Here is a 25,530-nt window from a genome sequence, read left to right as displayed (position 1 = left end):
ATGGTAGACGTCCAGAGAGTCATCCCCTCAGTTTGCATGTCTGTGTGTGTGTGTCTGTGTACGACTGTGTGTGCAATGTCATCAATCAGCACCTGTGCAATTGTCTGCACATCTGCCAAATGGATCTACTACCACCTTCTTCAAAGGGTATTTAGACACAAAGACAAAGACAAGGTGAGGACACGTACGACAAAGAACCAATGACACGTGGGTTTAAAAAACAAACAGCAGCACAGAGCTGGAGACAAAGATTAGACAAGACAGACAACAAGACAAAGGAGTCAGCATAGCAAGCAAAGAGGCTCATGGGAGTACAAACAGGACAGGAAATGGGAGGGGGTAAAGAGAAACTGAGTATGGCAACTTCTCCTTATGCTGTAAGAAGTATTCAATCATTTTCTCTGAGTGTTTTCTTTTCATTAATGAGCAAGAATAAAAAGAATGCCGGGTTTACACGCAATGGGATGATTTGGAGTGTATCAACTGCTGGCCCGAGGTGAGGCCAACAATACAGCTGGTTCACCTCAGCAGACGCGGGGAAAGAATCAGAAAGAGTGAAATTTAAAAAACATGCTCAGTTTGGAGACTTTGACCCCCTTGATAAACTAAATCCGCTGAGGTAAACATGAAGGAAAAAAAATGATTTAAGAGAATCTTTTTTTTCCTCCAGAGAGAGAAAAGAAAGACACGCAAATACAGCTCAGTGAACCCTCTCCTGGCAAACCCTCACAGAGCTTACAGGGCCCAATGAATCTCCATTGGAGCGGCTTGTCAGCGATAAGGTCATGGTTATTAAAAGTGCTGAATATAAAATGAATAAAATAACGCCGGCGCACAGCATTCTGACTCTCATATCCAACTGACTTCACAGATCGCTGGCGTATCATCACTGAATTTTTATTATTATTTATTTCTTATCTACTTTTTACATGTATTCAAACTTGAGTGCTGTCCTCTGATTCAACTCCAGGTGGCAGTAGCAGTTAGAATAATAAAAAATGCCATCAGGGAGGACGGCTGCTGCAAAGAGCAGCTCTGGCTGGTTTTGTGCCATTATCACAGCTCCGAACCTCAGAATTAATTGAAGCAGAGGCTCTTTGTGACTCGTATTGGTAACTCTATCTCAATAATGGAAACAATGTGTTGTCTCTGCGGACGAGGGTTTAGCCCTGTGAGAGGTCAGGGAGGGGTTGTCTGGAGAGGAGGGGAGGATGAGGAGGCGAGTGGACGGTACCAAAGTCTAAAAGCTTTTGAGAGACTCACCTCTGGTCAGATGGGTTCTCCAGAGACTCGGGACTTAAAGGGAGCAGGGGGGGAGAAAGTCAACGGCATGCAGTGTAAGCGCACGAGGCCAGGAGGAAAGAAGGAAGGAAGGAGGGAAGGAAGGACGTTGTGAGCCCTACTGGGAGACTCACAGGTGGTCTGGGTTTGGACCTGGAGCTGCAAAAAGCATAACTTGTCTGCTGTACCACAATATCGACCTTGTCAACAGTCGATAACAGCTGTTGTGTGATCACAGGAAGTGTGTAGCCTAGCCCTGATCACACCACAAGGAGGTTCTCAAGGGAACTAGTCGGATCAAGATGGAAGACTAATGCACCAAAATGCACTGGGATAAAGCATTTATTTTGTTTAATGTAAGCATCAAGATTGAGTACACTCATGGTCAGTGTCCACGCAGGTAAAAGACTACTTTAAGTCAACGTCCTCCTCTATATTTATGGCGCAGCCCGCCACGGTGCCGTGAGATGGATGCCGTGGATGAGAAAAAAATTGGGCAATTGTCAAAAAATGTGGTCAAGCGCCATATCAGTTGAGAGTAGTGACCAGATCGGATTTGTCACTGAAATAATGGGGTTTGAGCAAATCGACCCGAGCTTTCAGATATGGGCAGAGAGGTGAGGGGAGGTGTGATCAAACGGTGCCCTAAATAGTAACAGCGACATTAACCCAAGGTGAGCGTTTGACATTTTGGCCTCACCTCGCCTCTTAATGGCGCTCTCGAGAAATGTTTTTTCATTCCCTTTACAAAATCAAATCACGCTGAATTGATCGGCACGCCTTCAGAGTGCTGCGCCATTGTGGCTCTTACTAAATGTGACATCCATTAAACTTTTGACAGTCTGGCTCTCCAAGGACCACTGTCCCCTCCCGCTAAGTGAGATTGATGCCCCTGGCTACACACTGCGCAGAGCTCTCAATCGGAGGTCTAATCTACAAAAGGGAGACAAATCTGTGATTAACATGTCACCGCCTCTCTGTAGGACTCAGTAATTATTCACAATTTACAGTTGGAGATCTGGCAAAAAACAAAATGACAGAAGCCCTGGCACGGATTGGAACACTGGGCCGATTCCAGTCAGCTTAATTTGACCTGAATTCAGCTTTGTCGATTTCTGGGATTTTTTTAATTTATTTTTTAAAGGAGGTTACTTACCGAGCTAATGAGCTGGAAGAAAAACCCTTAATAACTGAGTCATGACTGAGGGCTTTCCCAAGCATAAAGTCTACAGGCACCAGGGTATTTAGTGTATCCTCCTCTTGCAGTTTTCAAGAGGTCTCGTTGATTCCCCACTTAACAGATTCAGCGTAAAGTGCATGGCAATTCATTTTGCTTATTTAAAGAGTTACAACCATGCATCAAATGCACATTCTTCGTACAGCAATTTATTTTCTCTGAGGGGTTGAGCATAATGCTTATCATGCACACATTCATGCTTCCCTTTGCATTGGAAAAGAAAAAGCAGGGATCTAATGACACTGCAAAACGCGTTTAGGATAATGGAATCTGTCAAATTATATCATGGATATGGAGCTTGAATATAAAATCTGACTTAAACGGTAAAGATGATTTTCTGTGTGGAAATTATGACTAGAAACTGAATGTACTTTAATCTTTTTACTTGGGTTAACTATCAAACATTTTGTTTTACTGGGGTTGTTGTTAGTTGGGCTGGATTGGAAGCTGGGCAAATACCCAGTCATAAAGTCTACTTACTCTGGGATCTCATTGGTCAGTTGGCTTGAGTGAAAAGGAAAGACAGCGAAGGACATTCATATGAGACAACACGTGTGTGGACAACAACAAGGGAGGTCAGACTGAAGGACAGGACAAAAAGGTCAAACAACTGGAACGCTGAGATCACGGACAAACAGCAAAGATACACATAGCGACACACACACACACACACACACACACACACATAATGTCCAGCCAGCTGTTTCTGAGTGGGCGTGAGTTGTGCGTCCCCATCGGGGGTGTGATGATCTGCAGGCTGTGGCCTGCTCTTCACACCTGAGCGTTTGTGTGAAGCGCTGTGAGACGAAGATATAGAGCCGTATGCTTGATGTCTTTTTCAGGTTCGTCACATCAACATTTTTTGTTTATGCCAACCTGGAGGCGCACTCTTGCCCAACCTTGTAGATGGATGGAAGAGTAAAAATGTCTCATCAGCTGCCTAAAGGGAGAGGACTTTTTTTTTTGTTGTTGTTTCATTTAATGTTTTTTTTTGGAGGGGGGGTTTGCACCTGGTCCTAAAAAAACATTTAACACTCACTTTACAGGGCGTATTGGGTTTACAGAAAACAGTCACACACATATTTAAAATACAGTAAAAAGTTGAATCATGCTGATTGTCCGGGAGCGAGCAGGAGACCGCAGAGCGAACTGAGCGTGCTCAGGGCAACACTGTGATTGTTAACCGTCTCGCTAATTAGCCAAATCCTGTCAAAAGCAGGAAGCAGGACTGTCACGGACGGGGTGGGTGGGTGGGAGTGGGGGGAATGAGCTATTAGCCAAGCGCCTACTTCACCCTGAAGCCTTAGCACTGATGATATCATCAACACTGTCATCACGCCTTACCAAGGGAGGAGATGGATAGACAGAGTGGTTATTTGGCTAATAGCTATTGCGATGGGGGTGCTGGATGACGCTGAATAAACGAGCACGTTCCCCTTGTCCTCTCCCTTACCTCTTCGTAACAGCGTTGTGGTACTCGATGAACGTCCGCCCGTCAAAGGCAATGGCCTCGGTCTCTCCGGCGGCCTTCTCGTAGACGGCTGTGAAGGAGAGGGCAGGGTGGGGGTTAGGGGGGGGGGTAAGAGGATTTGTTCAGAGGATATCACACCAATCAATTAGACAGAGTGTGAGCAAATGGGATAGGCTGGGGAGGTGGTCGTAAGGGGGGGTGATGGTGCGTTTTGTAGTTTTAATTAACGTGAAAGGGACAGCCGGCCACACGCACAAGGTTAATGGCAAAGGCAGCGACTGAGTATGTAAGAAAGATTAGGCTGAGTGGGTATATGTCTGGCAGGGTGACGGGAAGATGATGAAAGGGATGTGCAACTCCTGAAAAAGAGCATTTCATGAATATTCAATTGATGCCCTTCATCATTTTCACAACCACCGCCTCAGTTTGAAATCGATACATAAGAACACAAACTGAAAGAGACATCAAAGGTCTCTTATCAAGACTATCACTATTGCCTTGTCAAGACACAATGGAAAACAAATGATAAAACAAGAATTAGTACCGGTAGTTCACCTTCCATTGAGGCAAGCCAATAGCAAGCAGTGTTACATGTTTCCTCTGGAGTAAGACCAAAAAAGGATGGCGGAGGAAACAGTTATAAGTATTCATTGCAATAACAAACTGTGCTTTAGCATCAAGATCGTCTGTGGCTCTTTGACTTGAAGAAGGAGAAAGATAAATGTAATATGGCTGTAGGGATCGACGATACCAAGAACGACCTGAGATACTCACTGTTCTGACAGCGCTCCCCTCTGAAACCATTGAGGCAAAGGCACTCGTAGGTGTCCAGCATGGGTTTGCAGAGGCCTCCGTTGTGGCAGGGCTCCTGGGAACACGGGTGGTCCTGGAACATGGCTATGTTGCTGGAGCGCAGGGCGTGCTCCTCTCTGAGGATGGGGGTACCCATCAGAATGATCTGGGATGCAGGAAACGCAGGGTTAAAGGGGCATGCCGATGACTTTCCACATACTTTGGGTTAAAGGTCAGCTGATAATGAGGCTACACATACATACAACAAGGCCTGTGTTACAAACTTGAGGCACTGAGGAGTTTGTAAGACGGGGCATTTATTAGGCAGCAAGGGTCTAACAAAAAAAAATGAAATTGGGAGCTTAGGACATGTCGTATCCAAACCTCTTAAAGCAGGCATGTCCAAAGTCCGGCCCGCGGGCCAATCACGGCCCGAGGTCAGATTGTATATGGCCCGCACCTTCTGTCTTAAAATGCATTGTTTATGGCCCGCCAGCACAGTCAAAACGGAATGAATAACTCATACAAATTCAACATGCAATTCCTCTTTTTACCTCATGGTGGCAGCACCACTCTGTAACTGTCTGACTGTTTGAAATTGGCTCTGACCCTTGACCTGTCATGTTACGGCAAGTAAAAAAAGGAAAGTCGATAATGAGGGCCGCCGCTTCCAGGAGAGGTGGAGATCGCAATATTTTTTTCACCGAAAACCGAAACAACTGTGTCTGCCTAATTAGTCATGAGGCTGTTGCCTTGTTTAAGGAATATAATGTAAAGAGACACTACGACACCAAACATGCTAATGCTACAACAAGCTATCAGAGCGACCGAGCTAGAAAAGTGAAGCAACTCCAAGATAACTTGGCCTCACAGCAGCGGTCCTTTTCACATGAAAACATCATCAAAGTAAGCTACCAAGTGGCCATGCTAACTGCTAAACATGACAAAGCTTTTACGGAAGGTGAGTTTATCAAAGACTGTGTTATGAAAATAGCAGAAAACATAATTGCCCCGAGAAGAAGACCGAGTTTGCTAATGTTTGCCGGGCTCGTAACACTGAAGAGCCATCATCACATACTAAGAGACAACTTGATGTTTTTCGTCAGCCTGTTTCATGTGTGTTGAACTTAAATGCGAGACAACTTTTCATTACCCTCACTAAGTCTTATTTAAGATTGTCTTGAGGTGAGAACATTGATCGGTTTCTATGTAATTAGCTTTTAGATGGCTTGTTCTTTGTGTTATCTGACTTTCAAGATGTGAAAGAAAGGCAGAATAGTTGTTGAGATGTGTTCACACATGAATGCTTACATTTGGTTACATTGCTATTTGCTGTCATTGAAAATAAAATCATTAAATAACAATGTATGTATAGGCTACTTGTATTGTTTAAAATAATGTCAGCAGGGACTGTTGGCCCTTGGGCACTTTCACATTATCAAATCTGGCCCTCTTTGAAAAACGTTTGGACACCCCTGTCTTAAAGGGTGCTTTCTTTGGTACATTTTGGCTCCTGTTCACACTGACCTTTTACAAACAAACCAGGAGGATTAAACATGAAGTTATTCACATGTTGATTGAACAGTTTTGGTGATTGCGATCTCAGAACCCATCCGACGATGGATAAGCCTCTGGGGGTCAAGGGGCCACATTTCTGGGGCTTCGGTGAAGCCAGCAGATATCTGGGCCAAGACTGCCCTTTCCGTGAGCTGCTCGTTGTTTACAGTCCGCTTAGCAACTTGAGATGCGAGACTGGAGCTGGAGTTTCGACCGCGACGTGTTCGACCGAATTGTTTCAGTAGCCAGTTTACGATTTCATTTTAAAACCCATAAAAAGCTAAATCATCGCCAGACGATAGCCGACGGGTTCCAAGATTGCATTTTGGCCAATCTGTTCCGCCTCCTTTGCTCTCCACATGGACTGTGTACCTGCATTCAGCCAAGGCCTGCTCTAAGACTGCAAATGATCCGTATGTTATGATGAATAATGGCTAACGGGTGGAGACAGGACTGTACGAAAGCCACTTCGGACACACGCATGAGGATTATTGTTCAGTATGATTCAGGGTGTATTACCGTGGGATCGCTATCACACACCTTTTAACGGACTCAACGCACTGACAAAGTACACAGATTTCAATACAAGCACATCAGTTTTAACAGCTTTTGACCCAATAATAGGGAAAATATCCGCGTTGACGTGCGTGTTGACTTGCATAAATAGCCAAACAGGTTAGGTGTGAAAGCCCCCTAAAACATACGAAGGACTAAAGGCCGGAATATCTCGGCATTTTTGATATTGTTTTAATTTGTCTCTTGGAAGTGCCTCAACTTTAAGAAAGCAGAAAACTAATTTAATGAAGTACCACTTTAAACACCCAGAGAACCTTGTTCTATCAAATAAATATAGCAACAATTAAAGTTAAAGGTTGAATAAAAGCATCCTCGGGTTTTACCAGGACTGTGTGGGTGTGGTTTGATCAGACTGGATTGACAGTGGCTTCTCAATAAGAGCAATTCTCACATTTTGATTCAAATCACTTTTTCCATATGAGCCCTGCCCAGCTCAAATTTGTGACAAAAGCAGGGACAAAAATAGAAATGCAGATTTATAAGACGCCAAATACTCAAAAACGGTTCAAACTTGAGCTGAAACTTGCAGGTTCATGTCGGTGTGGCCTCTGCTTCCTCATCTATTGTAAGAACTTGGTTGAGAATATACGTTTTCAGGGCCTTTAATACATGACATACTGTATATAATATAAAGTAACTACATACTCCAGTAAAGCTTACATTATGGTGTAATCAGTATAATCTCATAAATCACAGACCTGTGTTTATGCAATACTCTTGATATTAATTGTTTTTGACCTTTCTTTGGAGGGTTGCCTTCATTATTCTTGTCTTGCTTTTTTTAATCTCTAAGCTCTCTTTCATTGCCTTTGTTGTCAAATTTATCAGATTCATTTTTTCTCACACTTGAAGATGATCATTTCTTACCTCTGCTGGTTGTTGTCCAACGGAAAGAATCAAGATATGGTGCATTGTGTTTTCCACTGAATCATCATCAAACCTAATTATCACCAGGCATACTTTATACACAGATGTTGTTGATTGTGTTGGACACATGACCTGTTTCCACACAGGTAAAGTGTCTCAGAAATCAGGTGTTGATACAACACGCACGCTAAACTGAGAATACATACCGTCTTCCCTCATAATTAACTATTCCCTACAGGCCGAGGAAGACAAAATGCCACATTTAGCTTTTGATTTGCTCGAAACTGTCAAGGGAAAGTTTGCAGAGGAGAACTAATGACAAGTTTGCACAAACAGTAACATCCTGCCTTTGTTCTGCTGGGTTATTTTTGGCACTCAGAGATTTTTAGAGCTTTTTACTGAAAAGTGGAGAAAAAAAATAAATAAAAAATTGGAAGGCTGTCAGGGAAAGATCTGAGAATAGTGAAAGTGGGGGGACTTCAAAATGTGCATTCTATTATTAGTGCATGCTAATCCAAATGAGCAGAGCCACTGCCCGTCACAGTGTGAGCTTTTAATGGAAAATGACTAAATGGGGGTCTGTAGTACTGTACTTAATGACAGCTGGACAGCTAATAGCCGCTACTGAGGGCACAAGGGCCCAGAGTCATTAAAATAACACATAGAATCCACAAGCACAGCGAATGACACAATTCTCCTTCAAGAAATAGAGACGTGTCAACATTTACCTCTTGGATTGTTCCCTTGAAGCCATCCGTGAGTGCAGCCACTCGTGCTAGTCGGCTGTAATCGGGAGCTCCGCCAACAAAAAGAGACTCTTTCAGGTTAAGATCTACGTGCAGGTTCTGATGAGACAGGACACAAAGAGGTATGGTGAGGTAGTGCTGTGCAAACTCAGGGGGGGGGGAGATATAAGCCCCACATATATCTTTAGAAACGTCCAATTGAATCTCTTCTGTACCCCGTCTCCGATTCCTCTCAGGGTTTCTTCTATTCAGGACGTAATGGTTTAGAGTTTTACTTTAGTCGGTGGAGCAATGTGTTTGTGTCCGGGGAGCGTGAAATAAGTTGTATCCCTTTAGTCGAGACATAAAGAGTGAGATTCATAAAACACATTTGCAGACATGTCGCAGTCATATAGATCGTCCCAAAAAAAAAAAACGAGGAGTTATCCAGATTGTAGCCGGCAGACACTGAAATGCACTTCCTCGCCTTCCTTCCACGTCAATACACTTGATACATTACAACGTAATTGATTTCAATGTCTCTCAGAGAGAGTGGTCAATTATCCTCGATCTGAGAGACATAAAACGAGACTACAAAGGGAAATCAGCAGCGGGCTGGACTTGAGATATGGACGCTTCTTAACAGACATCTCTAATGAATGGCTGATCATAAGCACCGACCTTTCAAACGCTTGAGTGTGGAGACACATTAATTGCAATTCATTTGCGCTGCAGACGGCTATGAAATTCAATTCCGTCCACCGAACCTTTGGGACAATTGCTTTGCATTAGCAAGGTGCCGCTTCTCCCATTTTCGCAAAGGAAGAGGCGGCCCACTTCAAAAGGAAGGAATTAATGATCTTTATTTTATGTAGAGCAGTAATTGCCAGAGGGCTAAAGTGGAGTTAATTGCTGGAAAAATGATGGAAGGGGCCAAATAAACAGGCTTCGTGAAGGCAGGCTGGCACCGGGCTCGGCTGTTATTTAGGATGGGATTTGGAGTGCAGGAGGCAGCGGTGCTTGGCTGAAGCCCGGGGCTGTGTCACTGCACCTTGAGCCGCTTCCAACAGAGACATGGCGTGGGACCTTGGCCAAAGCCGCATGGACCCAGCGGACGTGGCTGGCGCCTTTCGGGCTCAGCCGAAAAAAGTTGTAGTTGATTGCGGGGCAGAGTCGGCCGCCCCAGGCTCTCCGTGCAGGCCTCACTGCTGTGCAGGTAAACGTTACAGATGCATACGGAACACGGTCCCCTGGTGAGCTTGTTTGAGATGTTACACCTTTGTAATGTGCTAGAATTTGAGCACACGCTACCTACGTAAAGTTACTTTTTTAGGACTTTAATGTGAAATAACATGCAATGAAATGTTCTGCTTCGCCTCACACAGGTAATAGACTGCACCTGGTGAACGAGGACAGCTGGTTCCATGGAGGGACTGTCGCACGGGTGATGTTCAGTGAGTGGTGCTTGTGTTGTTATGGGCGAGTGAGTGAGTGAGTGAGTGAGTGAAAGAGTGAAAGAGTGAGCGACTTCATGAAATTATGGAGGGACTGTTCCTGTTCGCAGAAGAAGTGAGAGCAGACGGCAAAAGAACAGCTCGGCTTGGCTTGGCACCTCGCCGTCTCCCACGGTGTATCTTTCTCCCCTTCGCTTGCCTTCACCGTCTTTTTTTCCTCTCACTTTGTTGGACGGCCACGTGGCACTGGCGTGATATCCCCGCCCACGCCAAACTAATGAAGACGGTTCTTTGTTTCTAAAAACAATGGCCGTCACGGAGATGGCAGTCTTCTTTCCCTTCTTCCCTCCCACCTTCTCAACCCCTGCCACCCCCACAGCAGATGGACCGAGGTGAAAGCCAAACCGCGTTCTTTAAGAGCATCTCTACTTCGGCGCTGTTTGTGTGTGCGTGTGTGGGCTTTATGAAATGGCAAAGTTTTTCTAACAGAACTGGCACCTTTAAAGCTGCCTGCAGCTCTGCAGAAGTACCTTCTTTTTTTTTCCCTGGGCTGTTGTTGCATGGAGAGATGGGGGTGAGAGGACACAGTGAGGGACTCAAATGAAACATGGGCTAAGGTGTGACTGGGACTTGTCTCATTACCTTGCGTGATTTCTTATTTCCAGACAGCACATCATAGAGAAGGAAAGAAAATAGGGAGGAAGAGAGTTATTAGGGGAAGACTAGTAGGTATCTGTGCACAAAGAGGCATGCAGAGAGCTACAGTAGAGCGAGCAAGTGCAAAGGCCCACAAAACACACACACACACACTCTCTCATGCGCACACACACAGGCCACATCTGTGAGAGCATTACACATAGCTGCAGTGTAGCACAGACAAGTGTGATTAAGCAAGACATGTGAAGACACATTGCACAGGCACCTTGGCGCTACGTACCGCAAATAAAAAGTGTGAGTTTACGCTCTAACAGTGACTACAAATAAGACAGCGAGTCTAGGAAGGCCGTGCACGAAGCAGATGGTGCCATAAAGAAAAGATGAAAAAGAGGAAGAAAAAAAACGTCGCGGATGAGAGACTGTGAGTGGCGCCACTTCACCCGACCTCATTTACAGAGTGCTGCCATTGAAGGAGAGGTGCAGTTGATTCTCATTCCTCCCACCCGCACCTATGCGCCTTTGAAAGTATGTGCCTCATCATATTTGCAAGCGAGCCGTCTTTGATATGATGAACACTCCCAGCATGCAATATGTATCCATACATGTGCCTGTGTGTGACCACCTTTGATATGATATAGGCTTCTCTAAGCAAAGCGTACCCTAACCCCCCCCCATAGTCCTTGAAGCAGCAGTAGGACAGCATTAGCTGAGAGCCATGTTGGAAGGGATCTCTGCATTGAGCTCCATAACTAGTCTCAGCTCATCTCTTGAGCTAGTCCGTCCCCGTCCGTCCCCCCCCCCAACATCGCTTTTCCCTTGCTCTCTTTTTTTAATAAGATTTTCTGCCGCCTCTGTTGCTGGAGTAAAACACAATTACCATACAGACAAGGCCGGGGGTAGGACAGAGCAGTGAGAGGGAGAACAGACGGGGGAGAGCGTTGCCTCTTATAGTAAGATGCGTTGACAGAGTGCACGTTCATGATCACAAATTACACTGTTTAATATAATTGGATGACTTACGGGCTAATCAAACAATTAGATCTCCTTCATTTGGAAGCATGTACCTGCTTTATTGGTCTAGACACGGGGCTGAAGAGTTTCATTACGCTCTCCTCGCCGCTGCTACTGTATCTCCTTTATCTGCCTCCGGCTCCCAAGGCAACACCTCAAAGGCTGAATTCATAAAATTGACTGTATACCAGCAGTAAAAGATGCTTTCGCTTTATTCATGCAACACCAAGTTTTATCTCTCCAGTGCATCAGCAAGCTGAGAAGCAGAGAGATTATTATAATTTTTTTTGTGGACTTACAGGATGTCCAAAATAAGGACAGCTTGGGGGGGAATAGCAGCATATTTTCAGCAAATCAAGCCAGCAGAACCGCATGGTGGGAAGCGGCGTGAAAAAACCTTAGCTAAGGGAGGAAAGTTTGCTGATTCAACTGGGCCCGAAGTGGCAAGTTAAACCACCAAAAAAAAAAAAAAAAGGAGCACCAAAGCCAGAGGTTGTGGCGATGACGTGACCAGAGCACGCAGATGATGAAACAAATGCAGTTTGTACGCCACAAGCAAGGCTGAGCAGAGAATAGGCCCAAGATAACCACCAGCAGGAGCATGTTAGCTTGCTCTTTCTTACCGGCGCCTCCCCTCGGACAGCGTCCTTCTTGTTCACCATGATCTCTCCTTTGCGGTTGGAGCGCTCCAGGTTGATAGTGTTCCACACGTTCAGCTGGATCACTTCCTTACTCCTGAATTACACACACACACACACACACACACACACACAAACAGACACCCGGGTGAGTCATCTATTAGCATGTTCGCATGTCATTTCATAGGATTATCTCACCCCAAATATCTTTGTCCCGCCTTGTTCTTATTTTCTGTTTAAAATCTATTTCATGTATTTATTTTTCCCGAGTTGTGTGAGTTAGACCCTCTTAAGGCTGTGAGGCGATGCTAACCTGATGGTAGCGGGTCCCTTCCCCAGGTCGTAGCGGAACTCCAGGATGCCATCGTTGAGGGACAGAGAGATGAAGTCTCCTTTCCCGTCTGATTTTTGGCCGTTGTAGAAGATCAAACCGTTGGAGTCATTGGCCATGAGAATCACCGTCATGCTGACCTTTTGACTGCAGGAACAGCACAAGCAAACACAGAGTTACACTACTACACCTACCCGAAGACTGCTGGATTTTGGTGCACTGTTACTCTGTTTGTATGGAAATTAGTTAGAGATACTACTGTATACATTCTACGTGCTTAAGTGACGTGCTATTTGAGTTCAGGCTTAAAGAAAGCAGCTCCTGCCTTAGGCCCAGAACAAGCTTTGTCTATGAAAACTATCCCGTGTTTAGTAATGCATGCAAGTCTTGACTGTGCGTGTTACAATGTGAGACGTGGGACTTACCGCAGATCTTGCCCGTAGAGATGGAGCCCCTTCAGCTCCAGGTAAGAGTCTCCGTTGAATAGTGGCATGTAAGCCCCGCTCCTCTCAGCCACTGGGAGAAAACAACAACAAAGAGACCATATTCATCCTCAGGTCCCATTTTTTGTCGCTGACAGAATTGAAATTCGGGGATAGTCGGTGCATCTTTCAGGGACCCGTCAGCGTTATGGAAAGAGATGGATTTGTGTTTTCATAGCCTTTGGGATTAACACTTTCTCTTGACAGAAATTCAAACAAAAACCCTTATGTCAGACTGATTACACAGCCCGCCACAGTATAAGAACGAACCTTTGCAGACATGTAGAGTTTAACACCACAGCCGGGACCCATGAAATAATGCAGCTATTGTGTTTTGGCAGGCCTTTTTACAGATTTGTGTCTTTGCGATGGGTCTACGTCTGGCTGTCTGGAGTGATTAGGACAGGCACCGTGCCATCCTTCTAACAAGTGGCTTGACATTAAAAATCATTCAAGAGTCACCCGGGGGTATGTATTCATGGTGCAAAAACTACCAGCACTAGACGCTCTCGAACACATAAACACACACAAACACATATCTGTGTAGCCGGCAAGAAAGCTTTAATTCGTAATTGGCTGGGATTAGCTGAGCCGAGTCAGGATGGGGAAGGCAGACGGAGATGAGAAAGCTAATTAGCTATTGTGCAGAAGACTGCTAATGATGATGGCACGCACCATGGAGGAGTGGGGAAAAATAGTCTTGCATACGCAACAAGGATTCACGCAGTAAACTGAACTCTATTAGAGTAACAGAGCTGCTCATGATGTAGTTTCCTATAGAGCAGTGTGGTGGGTTCTTTTCTCTGTTATTTCACCCTGTGTTCAAAGCCAAAGCGCCACGATCAATAAGTTACCAGAGGTCCAGGCATCGGATTGAATCGAGCCACCACACGAAAAAAACCACATGACGCACGGGGAGTCGAGCTTGACGATTCAAGAAAAGTTGAACTTTTCACAGTTTTCCTTTGCTAAAATGCAGCAGAAATAAATCAGGTTGACCGTAGGCGCTGATGTCATTTTGTTTATATTTGACAATCGCTGCCTAATTAGTACTTGCAATAAAACCCATAAAAACAATAATCAGAAAAGCCCAGAACAAAGCAGTGAAAATGCACATTCTAAAAAAACTTTGTTGCTGCAATCAAAGCTCCTGGTCCCGCCCCCAATCAATCAGCTCTCCAACATCATTTCTTGCAGAGTGAATCACTCTCAATTCAATTCAACACGCTTTATTGGCATGAAAGAATGAATGTTACAAGCACATGCCAAGAATTGCCAAAGCGTCAGATTATAAAGATAAAGGTATAATTCATGAAAATGGCAGAAAGCAATTAACCCTTGACACGTGTGTGTGTGTGTGTGTGTGTTTGAGTGAGAGAGAGAGAGAGAGAGAGAGAGCTTGTGGAAGTGTGTGTGCTGAAGTTGGTGTGTTTTTGTGTGTTAAAGCTGGTCCCTAGCTTATTGCAGCTAAGGAGCTAAATGTAAACCATGTTGAAATTCAAAGTCCCCGCCCCCCCATCAGTCCAAGTGATCCTGCTTTCATCACTAATATGTAATGATTTACACTATCACAGGGTAAAAGCACTGAGCAAAAAAAAAAGGGCATGCAATGCAATCGGAGCACCCTTGAGAAAAGTCCTTGATTGTGAATATTACAGCAGCGAGATGCACTGACGAACGCCGGCAGGATTGAAATGGAAACCATAGCTCAACTGAAAGTGCGCTCACACACTTAATATTACGGCCAATTCACCTTCAAGCATCCAATGAGTGGGCTGTAAGATACCCGCCTTTTCAACTGTTCCCAGTGCAGCCCTCAGAGGGTACGTCCACCTTATCTCCGAGCTCCTGTCTGGGGCTGACACTCTGGCTGAGTGACGCTCCCATTAATCACCGCGGGCAGGGAGGACTGATGCGATTAGTCATCTCATTGATTCCAGTGGAAAAAATAGCCTTTTTGGAACGGGAGACGCTCTCGCTCACACGGCATTGATTTTGGTTCACCTCAATTTATTTTAATCACCTGCTAACTGGGACTCGGGTCTTGGAAGGAGGCTGTTCCCATCTGGTTTTTCTGAATTCCCAAAGGGGGTGCGAGGCTGCGTGTTTCTCTTTTGTTAGCAATGTGCATGTGCAGAGCGTATTGGCTTTCAGTCACAGATGCAGACAGAAATTTCTGCAAACATTCATGACAACATCTACAAAGCAAAGGGAGGGTTAAAAAAATAAAGAAATAAATAAAATCATGGGTAGACTTGAGAATACAACCCCGCCATAAATGCTAATGATGAACTTCAAAAGCAGCTGAGCCGTGCTCTGGTCTTTTCCCCAACCGCGGCCCGGTTCTGCCATGTGGAGCTAAGTAGCAAGAAACACGTTTGAACACAACACCTGTGGGCGGATAGGCGGGGAGGGAGGGAGTGGAGGGAGGCTTCGCTGTCGCTTCCCCACTAACAAGTGTAGCCGAGCCGATGTGGTGAAAGGCCCGTCGGGGCCAATCATCTACCTCGGTTCTGCAACCCACCAACCCTCCCATCCCATCCCAGCCTGAAGGCTCAACCCCCCCGCTCCCCCGCCCACTTCTTTTTACGTTTGATCTCGCTGGTCGATTCTGATTGGATGGAAATGCCACAGGGCGGAAAAAAATAAAGGTAAAAAAGGGGGCAAAAATTGAGGAGGATGAGATGAGTCTGGAACAAAGCAGTGGTGCTCCTTGACAAGAACCGGAGAGAACAACTGAGGCGGGAAGTAATGGAGTTACACCAGGACATTTAGTCACATTACCTTTCTCGCAGTGCTTCCCTTCACGCCCCATGGGACACTCGCATTTGTAGCCTCCCTCGGGCAGCGCCTGGCACTGGGAGGATGGATGGCACCTGTCGGGCTCGCATGGGTCATGGACGTCAGCACAAGTTGGACCTAGACAGACACACACACATACACACAAATCCACTGTGAGAAAAAAAAAAACAACATTTTAAACCAATCTCCCTTTTCTTCCATCTGAGAGGAGGGTGAGACCAAAATAAAGGGGTATGAGGATTTCCTCTGTAATAGAGGTCATTTTCTAATAGGATTTGGAAATATTACACGTCCAGATTAAACAGCGGAGAGCCTCCCCGCCACGCGGCCATGTTTCTAGGCCAACGCCGACTGTGGGGAAGGCTTGCCGGTGTCTGGTGGATGATGGTTTTGCCCTCTGCCACAGCCCTTCTGAATTCACCCGTCATTACTTTAGCAGTCGGAGCCTGTGGTGAGGAGAGCGCTTTAATGAACCCCATCCCCGCTGAGCTCACAGGGCTCCCCCCGTTTTTTCCTCACTCACTATTTTGGAAGCCAGCTTTTATCCTCCACTCACACTTCTTCCCTACCATGTTTTTACTCTCTTACCTCCCTCACCCCCCCCCGACTGTCCTCCCTCTAACCACAAAACTCCCTCACTGTGAGATCCACAATCTTGGCCACTTTCTCAACTGACATGATGATAAAATTAACTTGAATGTGAGTCCGCAGGCGACGGTCCACTTCTCATTATCGCCATTCATTCTACGCCATGTTGCCAACACAAATTTGATCACAGCAATGCTTCTCTAGAGCAGAGGGTTATCTCTTGACTTCCTCCCAGGCTTCTCAATAGCAGCAAAACATAAAAACACCTCTTGTATAAAAGGCAATGATTACGTAATGTGATCCTTTATCCAGCCACATTTTTAATTCAAGGAAAACGCCTCCTAAAACTTGGCTGGGAGGTCGTTTCCCACCACCAGGCGGCCCCCGTGTGAGTAAAAAAGCGTTTACTATTCAAGCATAAAAGTTAACTCCGACAATTAATTTGGTTCTGGGGTGAAACTTTTCTACAGTAAGCTGCCACGCAGCCAGCAAGGGGCACGCGTGGCTAGGCGCTGACGCTGTCTGCTCTTACAGAAGCTAGATTCTCTCTGAGTTGCTTGTTAGTTGGCATCAGCTGGAGGGATGGGGAAAAAAAAAGAAAAGGAGGAAGGGATGTGAAAGTAGAGACAGGCCAGAGGCCAATCACTGAGCATTTGGCGGAAGTTTTTAATGTTTCCTGCATCGCATCAACATTTAATCTCTCGTTTCTGTGTCGGACACACAGATTTGATGGTGTTTACAAAATGACTTCCAGGGCTGCTACTGGGGGCATGAATTTCACTGTCAAATTAGGCTGTCAAGCTTACTTAGGATGTGTGAGTAAGTCATGATCACAGGGACTCCCAGGAGAGAAGGCAGAGTAGAGATATAAATATATTTTTAACAAGGATTCACATTAGAATTGTCATATATTTTACTTAGTTCCCTGCACGTACATTGGAATAAACCTCTCAAAACTACATGGCTGTCCAAATATCCCAGTACGACCCTCAGGAACTCTGCTGACCTGCACCGCTGCGGTACTGAAGCCTCTACTTTTTGTTGGCAACCTTACCCCAGAATCCTTTGCTGCACTTGCAGTGGAACATCTCCGCCTCCTTGACCTGGCACGCGGCGCCGTTCTTGCAGGGATTTGGCTGACAGGGGTCGTTGCCGCATTCGCCAACGCCGCTGCCGTACATGCTGTCGCCCCCGCTCTCCTGCAGGTTGAGCATCCGGTTGTTGACATCCAGCAGGCGGATGCAGCCCACTAGACCCGTGGCCACCGCTGTCCTTTCCCTCACACTGAAGACAACAAAAAAAGGGGAGTGAATGCAAAGTTTGACACAGCCGACAGCTGCAATAATCACACTACTGATAGTCACTGAATAAAAACGAGCTTAGGGTAAAGGAGATGCTATTAGGCTGGCGATCATTTCAAACATTACTATACCAGTGCCAATACCAGCACCCTTAAAGGGATACTGTTACCTGTAGAGTACTTCATTTGATACCATACAAATAGTATGTTTTTACACAGCTGGGTCTAGAAAGGATGACATCAGGTATCGTTTGACTGAAGATATTCAATACTACTTGGTACTGTGAATAGCATATTCTTACTAATTATTATTGCATATTCAAAACAGACTTTTTTTGTTTACCAGGGCTCCCTTGATGGTAAATCTAAATCCACAGAGGTCAGTAAGTAGAGAGTCGGAAGCGGTCAGCAAAATAGACAAAAAGCTGGATTAAAGTACTGGATTCAAAATGAAGCGCTATCGATTAAAAGGTTTCATTGAAGAGAAGCCACAGTTAATGGACTTCCCTGCATGTTATCACACACACTGTAACTGTAGATAGAAGGCCTTACTCCTGCTTTATGTCCTCGGTCACCCCGCCAATGAACAGGTCGGTGTCGAGGTTGAGGCCGTCCGTGCCTCGTGGGCTCTCGCCCTCGTTGTGCGGCTCGTTGTCCACGCTCAGCATGGCGTTGCGCCGGTTGCGAGTCACCACCAGCTGATGCCAGCGGCCCTGATTGATTTGTACTTTGCTGACCACTGTGCCTGTGCCCGAACCCGTGTTGAACCTGAGAAGAGGAGATGCAAAGCATGTTCATTCAGTCCAACATTTTTCCAGCAACCACTTTATACCTGTCGTGCACTTCATTTCAGCTCACAGCACTTAAGGAGGTTGTTTTCCACACGATATTTTTGTTCTCTATCGAGCAGCGCCGAATGACTAGCAGAAATCGGCAAACTAGACAAAAAGAGATGGAAGAAAGAAGGTACAGGACTTCCCATTAGGGATTCCGAACTATGTGACTGCAATGAGGCAGTGACTCACTTAAAAAAAAGCATCTTCACACCCTCTTTTATCTAATGAGGTTTTGCTGAGAAAAAGGCCGTATCATCACAGAAAAGAGCCGTCGTGTATGTGCTCCCACACATATGGTAGCATTAGCACAACCTGAGAGCAATTATCTGCCACAAATAATTAGTTCTTCTCCCCACGTCTTGGATCTGCAGAGCTGTGGGTGGTAATCTCACAGCTGTAATTCTGGAATTGAGGCGGGGCTCTTTTTCAAAGCACAAGTGACTAATGATCTCCTTTAGTTTTACTATTGACTTCCCTCTGAATGGAGAAATCTAACCTGGCCAGGTTGGGGGGGGGGGGACAAAAGATAAGGGAAGCAGACATTATTTGAAATAGGTCCAAAACAGATGCGGTGCAGAATCTCTAATTAGTCCATTCACGTCTCTCCTGAAGACGCTGCCTGCTTACCCCGAATGATTTTTTTTGTTATGGATACATTTCCACTGCGGGGAAGAGATGAATACGCTTCTGCAGGTTTCTGGCAGGAAAATAGTCCAATTTAAACAGATCTCATGTCCGTCTACTACTAGATGCATATTGTTCAATTCCCGTTACGCGTAGGTCCTAAAGGGGCGCGACATCAATTCAACCTGCCAAAGACAATTAACTAGTCACAAGGACTGACACTGGTTTTCTGTCTGCAAGTCTTAAACTGAGGATATGGATATTGAATAATGAGGCTGTTTTACACTATAGAGGTGCATTATGGGATGCATGGGATCCAACTTAAGGTAATTCATCACATTGCTGCAAAAAGAAGTCCTGCTCATTGATTTATTTCCTTTGATAGCCTAATGTCACTTCAGATGTTGTAATTGTAGTGTACATACTGCAAATGAACATAAATAAATGATAGTAAATCTCAGGTGGTTGGTGAATCTTTTCTAGACACACGTCTGTAAGTCATTGCCTCCATCTGTAAAGACAAATGTTACACATACCTTACATCTGTATATATGTGATTAAAAATACAAATGAAATGCCAAATGATGACATCCTGCACATATTTCCGTGCATATGTCCCCACCATCTGTAAATGTGATCATGAGAACAGCTTGTTTGCAAGTTTGAACACATTTCTGCCTTCGTAGTCCTAGTCTGCAAATCTGTCAAGAAGATTCTGTGTCTTTTTCTTTTTCGTTTTTTTCCTGGCAGTGGTGTTTTCAACATGTTTACTTGCTGTAATTATTTGCCTCATTATCTTCAGCGTTCCCTATTTGTTTTATTCTTATCTGTGCTTCTCTCTCAGCTGATGACCCTGATGAGCCCATGGGGATCATTTAGGTTTTCGTCAAATTCTGATGGAACGAAAGCAGCGGAATCAACAGCTGACGAGGTTCGCTGACCCCCTCCCCCCCCTCCCCCACACTCTCACAGCGCTCACCTGAGCTCCACCTTGCCGTTGACCAGAGCCAGGGAGATGAAGTCCTTCTTGCCCGTCTGGCCGTTGTAGAGCAGGAGGCCGGTCATCTCGGATGCTCTGAACTCCATGGCGATGCGGACCGTGTGATAGGCACTCATGGTCGGGAAAGCCAAGTACGACTGGCCCCCAAATGACGGGATGAAGTATCTGATCACTGTGGAGGAATGAAGACAACAAGCCAATCCTGTCATTACTACATGATTGGCTTTATCGCGGCATAATAGGCGTTTAATGTGCATAATTAAGCGTGAGCGGAGGTGGGGGTGTGCCGCTGGCTCTTGATGGCGGAGAAATAAGCCTCTCTGTCAGTTTATTTCAGGAATGATGTTTTTCTCGAAAACGCTTGTTCGGCTTATCAAAAGGAGAAGGTTGAGAAAGAGGAGGAGGAGGAGCTGATTTGTTCACACACATTCAAGCACTCATGCACACACACACACACACACACACACACACACACACACACACACAAACACACACAGAGGAAACCTTTGTTTTTTCTGCAATTATGATCATGATCATCCATTTTCTCCCCCCGGGCTCCTTTTCTCTCCGTCCATCTGTCTTTCTGTCCGTCTCTCTGAGGAGAATGGCAGCTGATGAGCTCCTTCGTTTCTAATGACTTGATTGATCTGGGGGAGGCCGCCGTGCAGTTTTCATGCGTGAGCGTGTGTTCATTTAGCCACTCGAAGACACACTGATTCTCACCAGCTAATCCCCATCAAAGCAATTACTGTCAATTATCTTAAGATGCAGCTGCGTGAGGTTGCTCCTTGTCCCCCCAGAAAAATCCCAAAGAAGCGTAAAGGACGGGGGGGGGGGGGGGGCAAAAGAGTTGTGCTTCTCAGGAAGTTCTCTCTGATTTATGATTTTCTCCATGGCGCTGATTGGATTGCGTGTTGCCTTTGGTGAGCGACTCAGCGGTTGCTCACTTCCGAGGTGTCGAACCTGTCGGAATCACTTGAGATGAGTTCGAGGCTTCGTGTTGTGTCTGACTCAATCGCACCGAAACTTCTTTGTTCTCAAGTCTTTTTTTGAGAACATCTAGTAGACGCTCCTCTGCGCGGAGCTCTGATTGCCGTTGTCTTGTTGCGCTTTAAACGACCCAATAAATCATCCGTGACGATATAACTCTGCATTTACATATTCCAGCACTAACAAAAAGTCATTACTCACACGGCTACTTAAGGTGTCACTTTGTGAAGCTACAATTAGACAAAACTACGGCCGAACAGAGGAACTGTGTCTTTTTCTTCTTTACGAGAAAAGTTTCATGAAATGAAACATTCTTTTTATATTTGATATATTTTTTTAAGTCATAACGCTGTGTTTCATGCTACTTTATAAATATATTAAAGCACTTACAGAACAGCTAAAAGGCATGATTGGCACAATGGAAAGGGAGTGCCTAAAACCCTATTAGTTGCTGCAAAATCCCTGTAAAAGTCAGCCCTTTGGTGGTTTCAAATTTCAATAATGCATAAAATTACAGTACAAGGAAAGTCTGATCCAGCTTATTTTCTAAGATGCGTTTGAAATAAGCTCGAACCTTGAAACAGTTGAGAGTAATAACAGATATGAGAGATGAAATGCCTCCTAATGCGTGAAGACAATGAAGCAACACTCACCCTTCTCACACACGGAGCCTCCTCGGCCGGCGGGGCACTTGCAGCTGAAGTCGTTGCCGTCGTCCTCACAGGTGCCCCCGTGGAGGCACGGGTGGGAGCTGCAGGGCTTCTGCGGCTTGTGGTGAAGCCTGCCCCTGACATGAGCCGCGGTGGTTGCCGGATGCGGCGCGGTCGTGGTGATGGCCGCCGCCGTGGTGGTGGTGGTTGGCAGTGGCGTGGTGACCGGCGCGGAGGTGGTGGTGGTACGCCTGCCATTGTAAGGCCTGCGGGTAGTGCCTGGCGGGCGTCGGGTGATGTACAGGGAGGTCGGCGGAGGCCTGGTAGTCGTGGTGGTGGTGCTGGACGTGGTGGTGGGAGCCGCTGTGGTGAATGACGCCGTAGTGGTGGTGGTGAAGAAGGGGATGGAGGCGAGGCCTGTCAAAGGAGAACAATAGAAATTAGACAAAGTAAAAGAAGTTAAAGTCTGTTGAGCCTGCAGTCCTGAGATTTTCCTGTTCAACACCCGTGAAACCTTTGATAAATCACCTCATGAATAACTTAAAACCCCCTTTTCATTTTATTAATCCACACACACTCCTGTTAAAACCCATACTGTATTACCATAATTGGTGAAGCGAATATTCTCGTCCTCCGGCTTCTTCACGGCGATGCTTGTCTCTTTAGAGGCCTTCAGCTGTTTCAGCAGGGCTCCTTCGATGTCCTCCACCGTGTATCTCGTATCTACAATAAACAAGAGGCACGACCATTCAGGACACGGCCCCCGAGGAGCACTCCAAATCAAACACGGGACTGTGCCGCTTTGGCGGAGCAATGACTACATCAGAAAGCCCTGTGTATGACAGGTGGAGGATCTTCAGGGACCACTTGTCCCCCCCACCCGCGCCGGTTTTTTCCAGATGAATCACTCTCATAACGTTCTCTGCAGATGTTCGCTTTACAGGCCATGGAGGAGCGCCGCTCAGCGTTGCCCTGCACGAAGGTTATGAAGGACACTAAACGGCGGTTGTAAAATTAAAAAAGCGGGACAGAGTGGGCAGGGTGGAGTTCTGTTTGGTACAAAAGGAGCTTTAAGACCCAGTTGAGGCTTCAACCATATCATTTTGAACTGAATCCACACACACAAACTGCTAATGAGAAATCTGCACGTTCTTAGTGGATTCATTTGTTCTTTTTGATAGTATAAGCTTGTGAATACAACATTAGTGATGTAAACAAACCTTTAACAGATTAAAGAAAGGACTAACTGCTTATTAATTGTTTTCCAGTGTTTGTCACTGTATTAAAACACCTGCCAATCAATTCAAGAGTAACAGCAGGTTCCATTTCTGTTGTGAATTGTGTCGGGCTGTTGGGCACACTTGTGTTTTTCTCAGTATGCCGAACTGTTCCTTTAAGGGCACAGGACACAAAGAGGCGATGAAACAGAGAACAACAGTCTCACCTTCATGGCCATTTAGGGAGCACTTTTTTTTAACACTGGGGCAAATTGTTGCAAGAGATCAAGTTGGCATTGAGAAGAAATTGAAAATGCCGAGGAAGCACAATCCTATAAATGTTTTTTTTAATAATAGAATAGTTCTTAACCCGCATCCGGATCTGCATCAGAAATAAAGTTTTTTTTGGAAAACACTTAGCAATAAATGAATCTTGGCATTTAAATGAGTTTTTGTTGCTGCTGCAGTAGTGCCTTCTGTACCGTGCACCTATACTGTAGGGGCAAAATGCCATTTGAGTGTGCAGCAGCACTCAGGGTGAGGATGTGCAGGTACAATATGATTGCAATTGTTTTGGGGAACAAGAGAACTGTATGGAATATTAGAAAAAAGAAGGATCTAAAACCGTGATGCTCTAAATTTAGTGTGCACGTAGTTATATGTATAGGAGGAGTAATAAAAAATGAGGTGCTGGTGCAAGGAATCCAGTAGAACTAATTTTGCCTCTCTGCCTTACAGTCCAGGAGTCACGAGTGGAAATGTAAAGTGCTTAAGAAATGGTGAAATGGTGGCTAATTCAGCATAAAAAATAATAATTAGGTCTTCCTTGGCTGGTGGGCTAACCTTCATCCCCATTTCATTTAAATCCAGTCAGATTTCTTTGTAGTTATCTGACTTGCTAAAAGACAAAGGGGAACAAACCATAACTGAACCGCATAGAGCTCTCTATTGGCAACTGTACTTCATCATTTTTCAGTTTTTCAAATCTTCTGCTCCCTCTTCAGAGATCTCTCACCTGGTTTGAAGTGGGCCTCCACAAAGGCCAGGATGGAGTTGCTGGGAGCCAGGTTCCGGACACGGACGCTCATAAAGTCTTTGTGCGCCTCCGACTTCCTGAACAACTCATTGAGCTGAAGGAGGGAGAGAGAGAGGGAGGAGAGAACGGACAGAGAGAAGAGATGATAAATGAGGCTGGTAATGAGCTCCTCACTATCATAGCAGCGAGTCCATTTCCAGAAGACTGTACTCTGCCTCCAAGGAAGAAAGGCCGCCGCTCAAATTGGGGTGCAGAGAAGAAACCTATCGGGTGTGGGTGCACAAATTGACATTTAGCTGCAGCCGTGGCATTAATTATAGAGACAAGTTTCCGGGAGGAGCTAAGATAAATGTCGTGCAACCCTGACATGAGCTCCTGATTAGTTTCGCTTCTGGTAACCAAGCGAACCCCCCCCAATGTGTTTTTCAGCAGCTAGACTGAAGTTAGCCAGTAAATGTATTATTATATCTTGAAATTGAACCATTTTAATGCTAGTTACACATACAGTCAGTGTCACGGTGCTGGTGGATTAATCACATCCACACACTCGGGAGCAACATGAAACAGGAGGAAAATCCTCGTCCTCATTTCGGCTGCTGGTTGAGATCCCGGGAGCCGCGGGGGCCTGCTAACCCACTTTACCGGAGCATCCTCTGAGTGGATTTGTTTCCGTTGTTTGAACCCAGCGCTCCTCCACGCGCCCCGTCTGCTTCTCAAAAAAGATGCCTCCCATTCTGTGATGATTGTACGAAAGAGGCGTGTTCTGCTGGAGCTCTTGTGATTTGCGGTGGAAGTGATCATCTTGCTCATTCGAGTTTCAGTTCACAGATTAATATAGTCATGCTTCGTCCATTTTCTGTTAGGCAATGCTAACGTTAATGTTTAACGTCTGCAGCAGAGTTATCAAGTCTACGTTGTTTTTACGTTTTTTCCCCCCTACTATGATATCGTACACCGTCAGACACTAGGGACGCGAGCACCAATGCAAGGAGCTGCTGATTCGGTCCGTGACACTGTTGATTCAGCACACTCAGTTCATCCTGAGGATTCAGATTATTCCCTTCATGAACTGAATGACTCCAATTTGTGGGCTGAGGTGTAAAAGCAAATTAGACGGGTCAATAATAAAAATCCTCCAAAGCCGGCTTAGCAATGTGAACGATGGACAAACACTGACCTACAGAGGGAAAGCCCCGTTCATTTATTTACCAATCGTAACCGGTTGCTACAGAAATGTGCTGCGGCTTAATTCTGTATGTGTGTGTGTGTGTTAAAGTGAGTGTTGGAAGATGAAGAGGGGGCTGGCTGCTATCAAGTGGCACACCAGGTTTCAGAGGCGCCCAGGCTTGGAGTGTAACGAGCACACACACACACACACACACACACACACACACACACACACACACAC

At 45.5% G+C, this 25,530-nt stretch overlaps 1 protein-coding gene across 12 annotated transcripts in view; it reads right to left on the bottom strand.

The window, feature by feature from the left end:
• agrn (agrin) overlaps positions 1-25,530 on the bottom strand; it is a 233,063-nt gene that overhangs the window by 5,512 nt on the left and 202,021 nt on the right. For 5 of the 12 annotated variants that reach the window (XM_031868922.1, XM_031868912.1, XM_031868921.1 and 2 more), the window contains 16 exons: positions 24,102-24,216; positions 22,473-22,592; positions 21,873-22,286; positions 20,209-20,401; positions 18,322-18,537; positions 17,524-17,753; positions 15,864-15,998; positions 13,023-13,113; positions 12,580-12,744; positions 12,252-12,363; positions 10,603-10,614; positions 8,510-8,626; positions 4,764-4,947; positions 3,972-4,059; positions 2,999-3,022; positions 1,264-1,296 (listed from right to left, as the gene is read on the bottom strand). In XM_031868922.1, coding sequence (XP_031724782.1) covers positions 1,264-1,296; positions 2,999-3,022; positions 3,972-4,059; positions 4,764-4,947; positions 8,510-8,626; positions 10,603-10,614; positions 12,252-12,363; positions 12,580-12,744; positions 13,023-13,113; positions 15,864-15,998; positions 17,524-17,753; positions 18,322-18,537; positions 20,209-20,401; positions 21,873-22,286; positions 22,473-22,592; positions 24,102-24,216 — 2,249 coding nt within the window. The remainder of the gene's footprint in view (positions 1-1,263; positions 1,297-2,998; positions 3,023-3,971; positions 4,060-4,763; positions 4,948-8,509; positions 8,627-10,602; positions 10,615-12,251; positions 12,364-12,579; positions 12,745-13,022; positions 13,114-15,863; positions 15,999-17,523; positions 17,754-18,321; positions 18,538-20,208; positions 20,402-21,872; positions 22,287-22,472; positions 22,593-24,101; positions 24,217-25,530) is intronic. The other 7 variants (XM_031868918.1, XM_031868919.1, XM_031868923.1 and 4 more) reach the window with 5 other exon arrangements.

Source organism: Anarrhichthys ocellatus, unplaced genomic scaffold, assembly GCF_004355925.1.
Source record: "Anarrhichthys ocellatus isolate YVR2014 unplaced genomic scaffold, GSC_Weel_1.0 scaffold44, whole genome shotgun sequence".
NCBI classification, from domain to species: Eukaryota; Metazoa; Chordata; class Actinopteri; order Perciformes; family Anarhichadidae; genus Anarrhichthys; species Anarrhichthys ocellatus.
The sequence above is the reverse complement of the archived record's forward strand: the minus strand, read 5'-3'. Positions and strand labels throughout refer to the sequence as shown.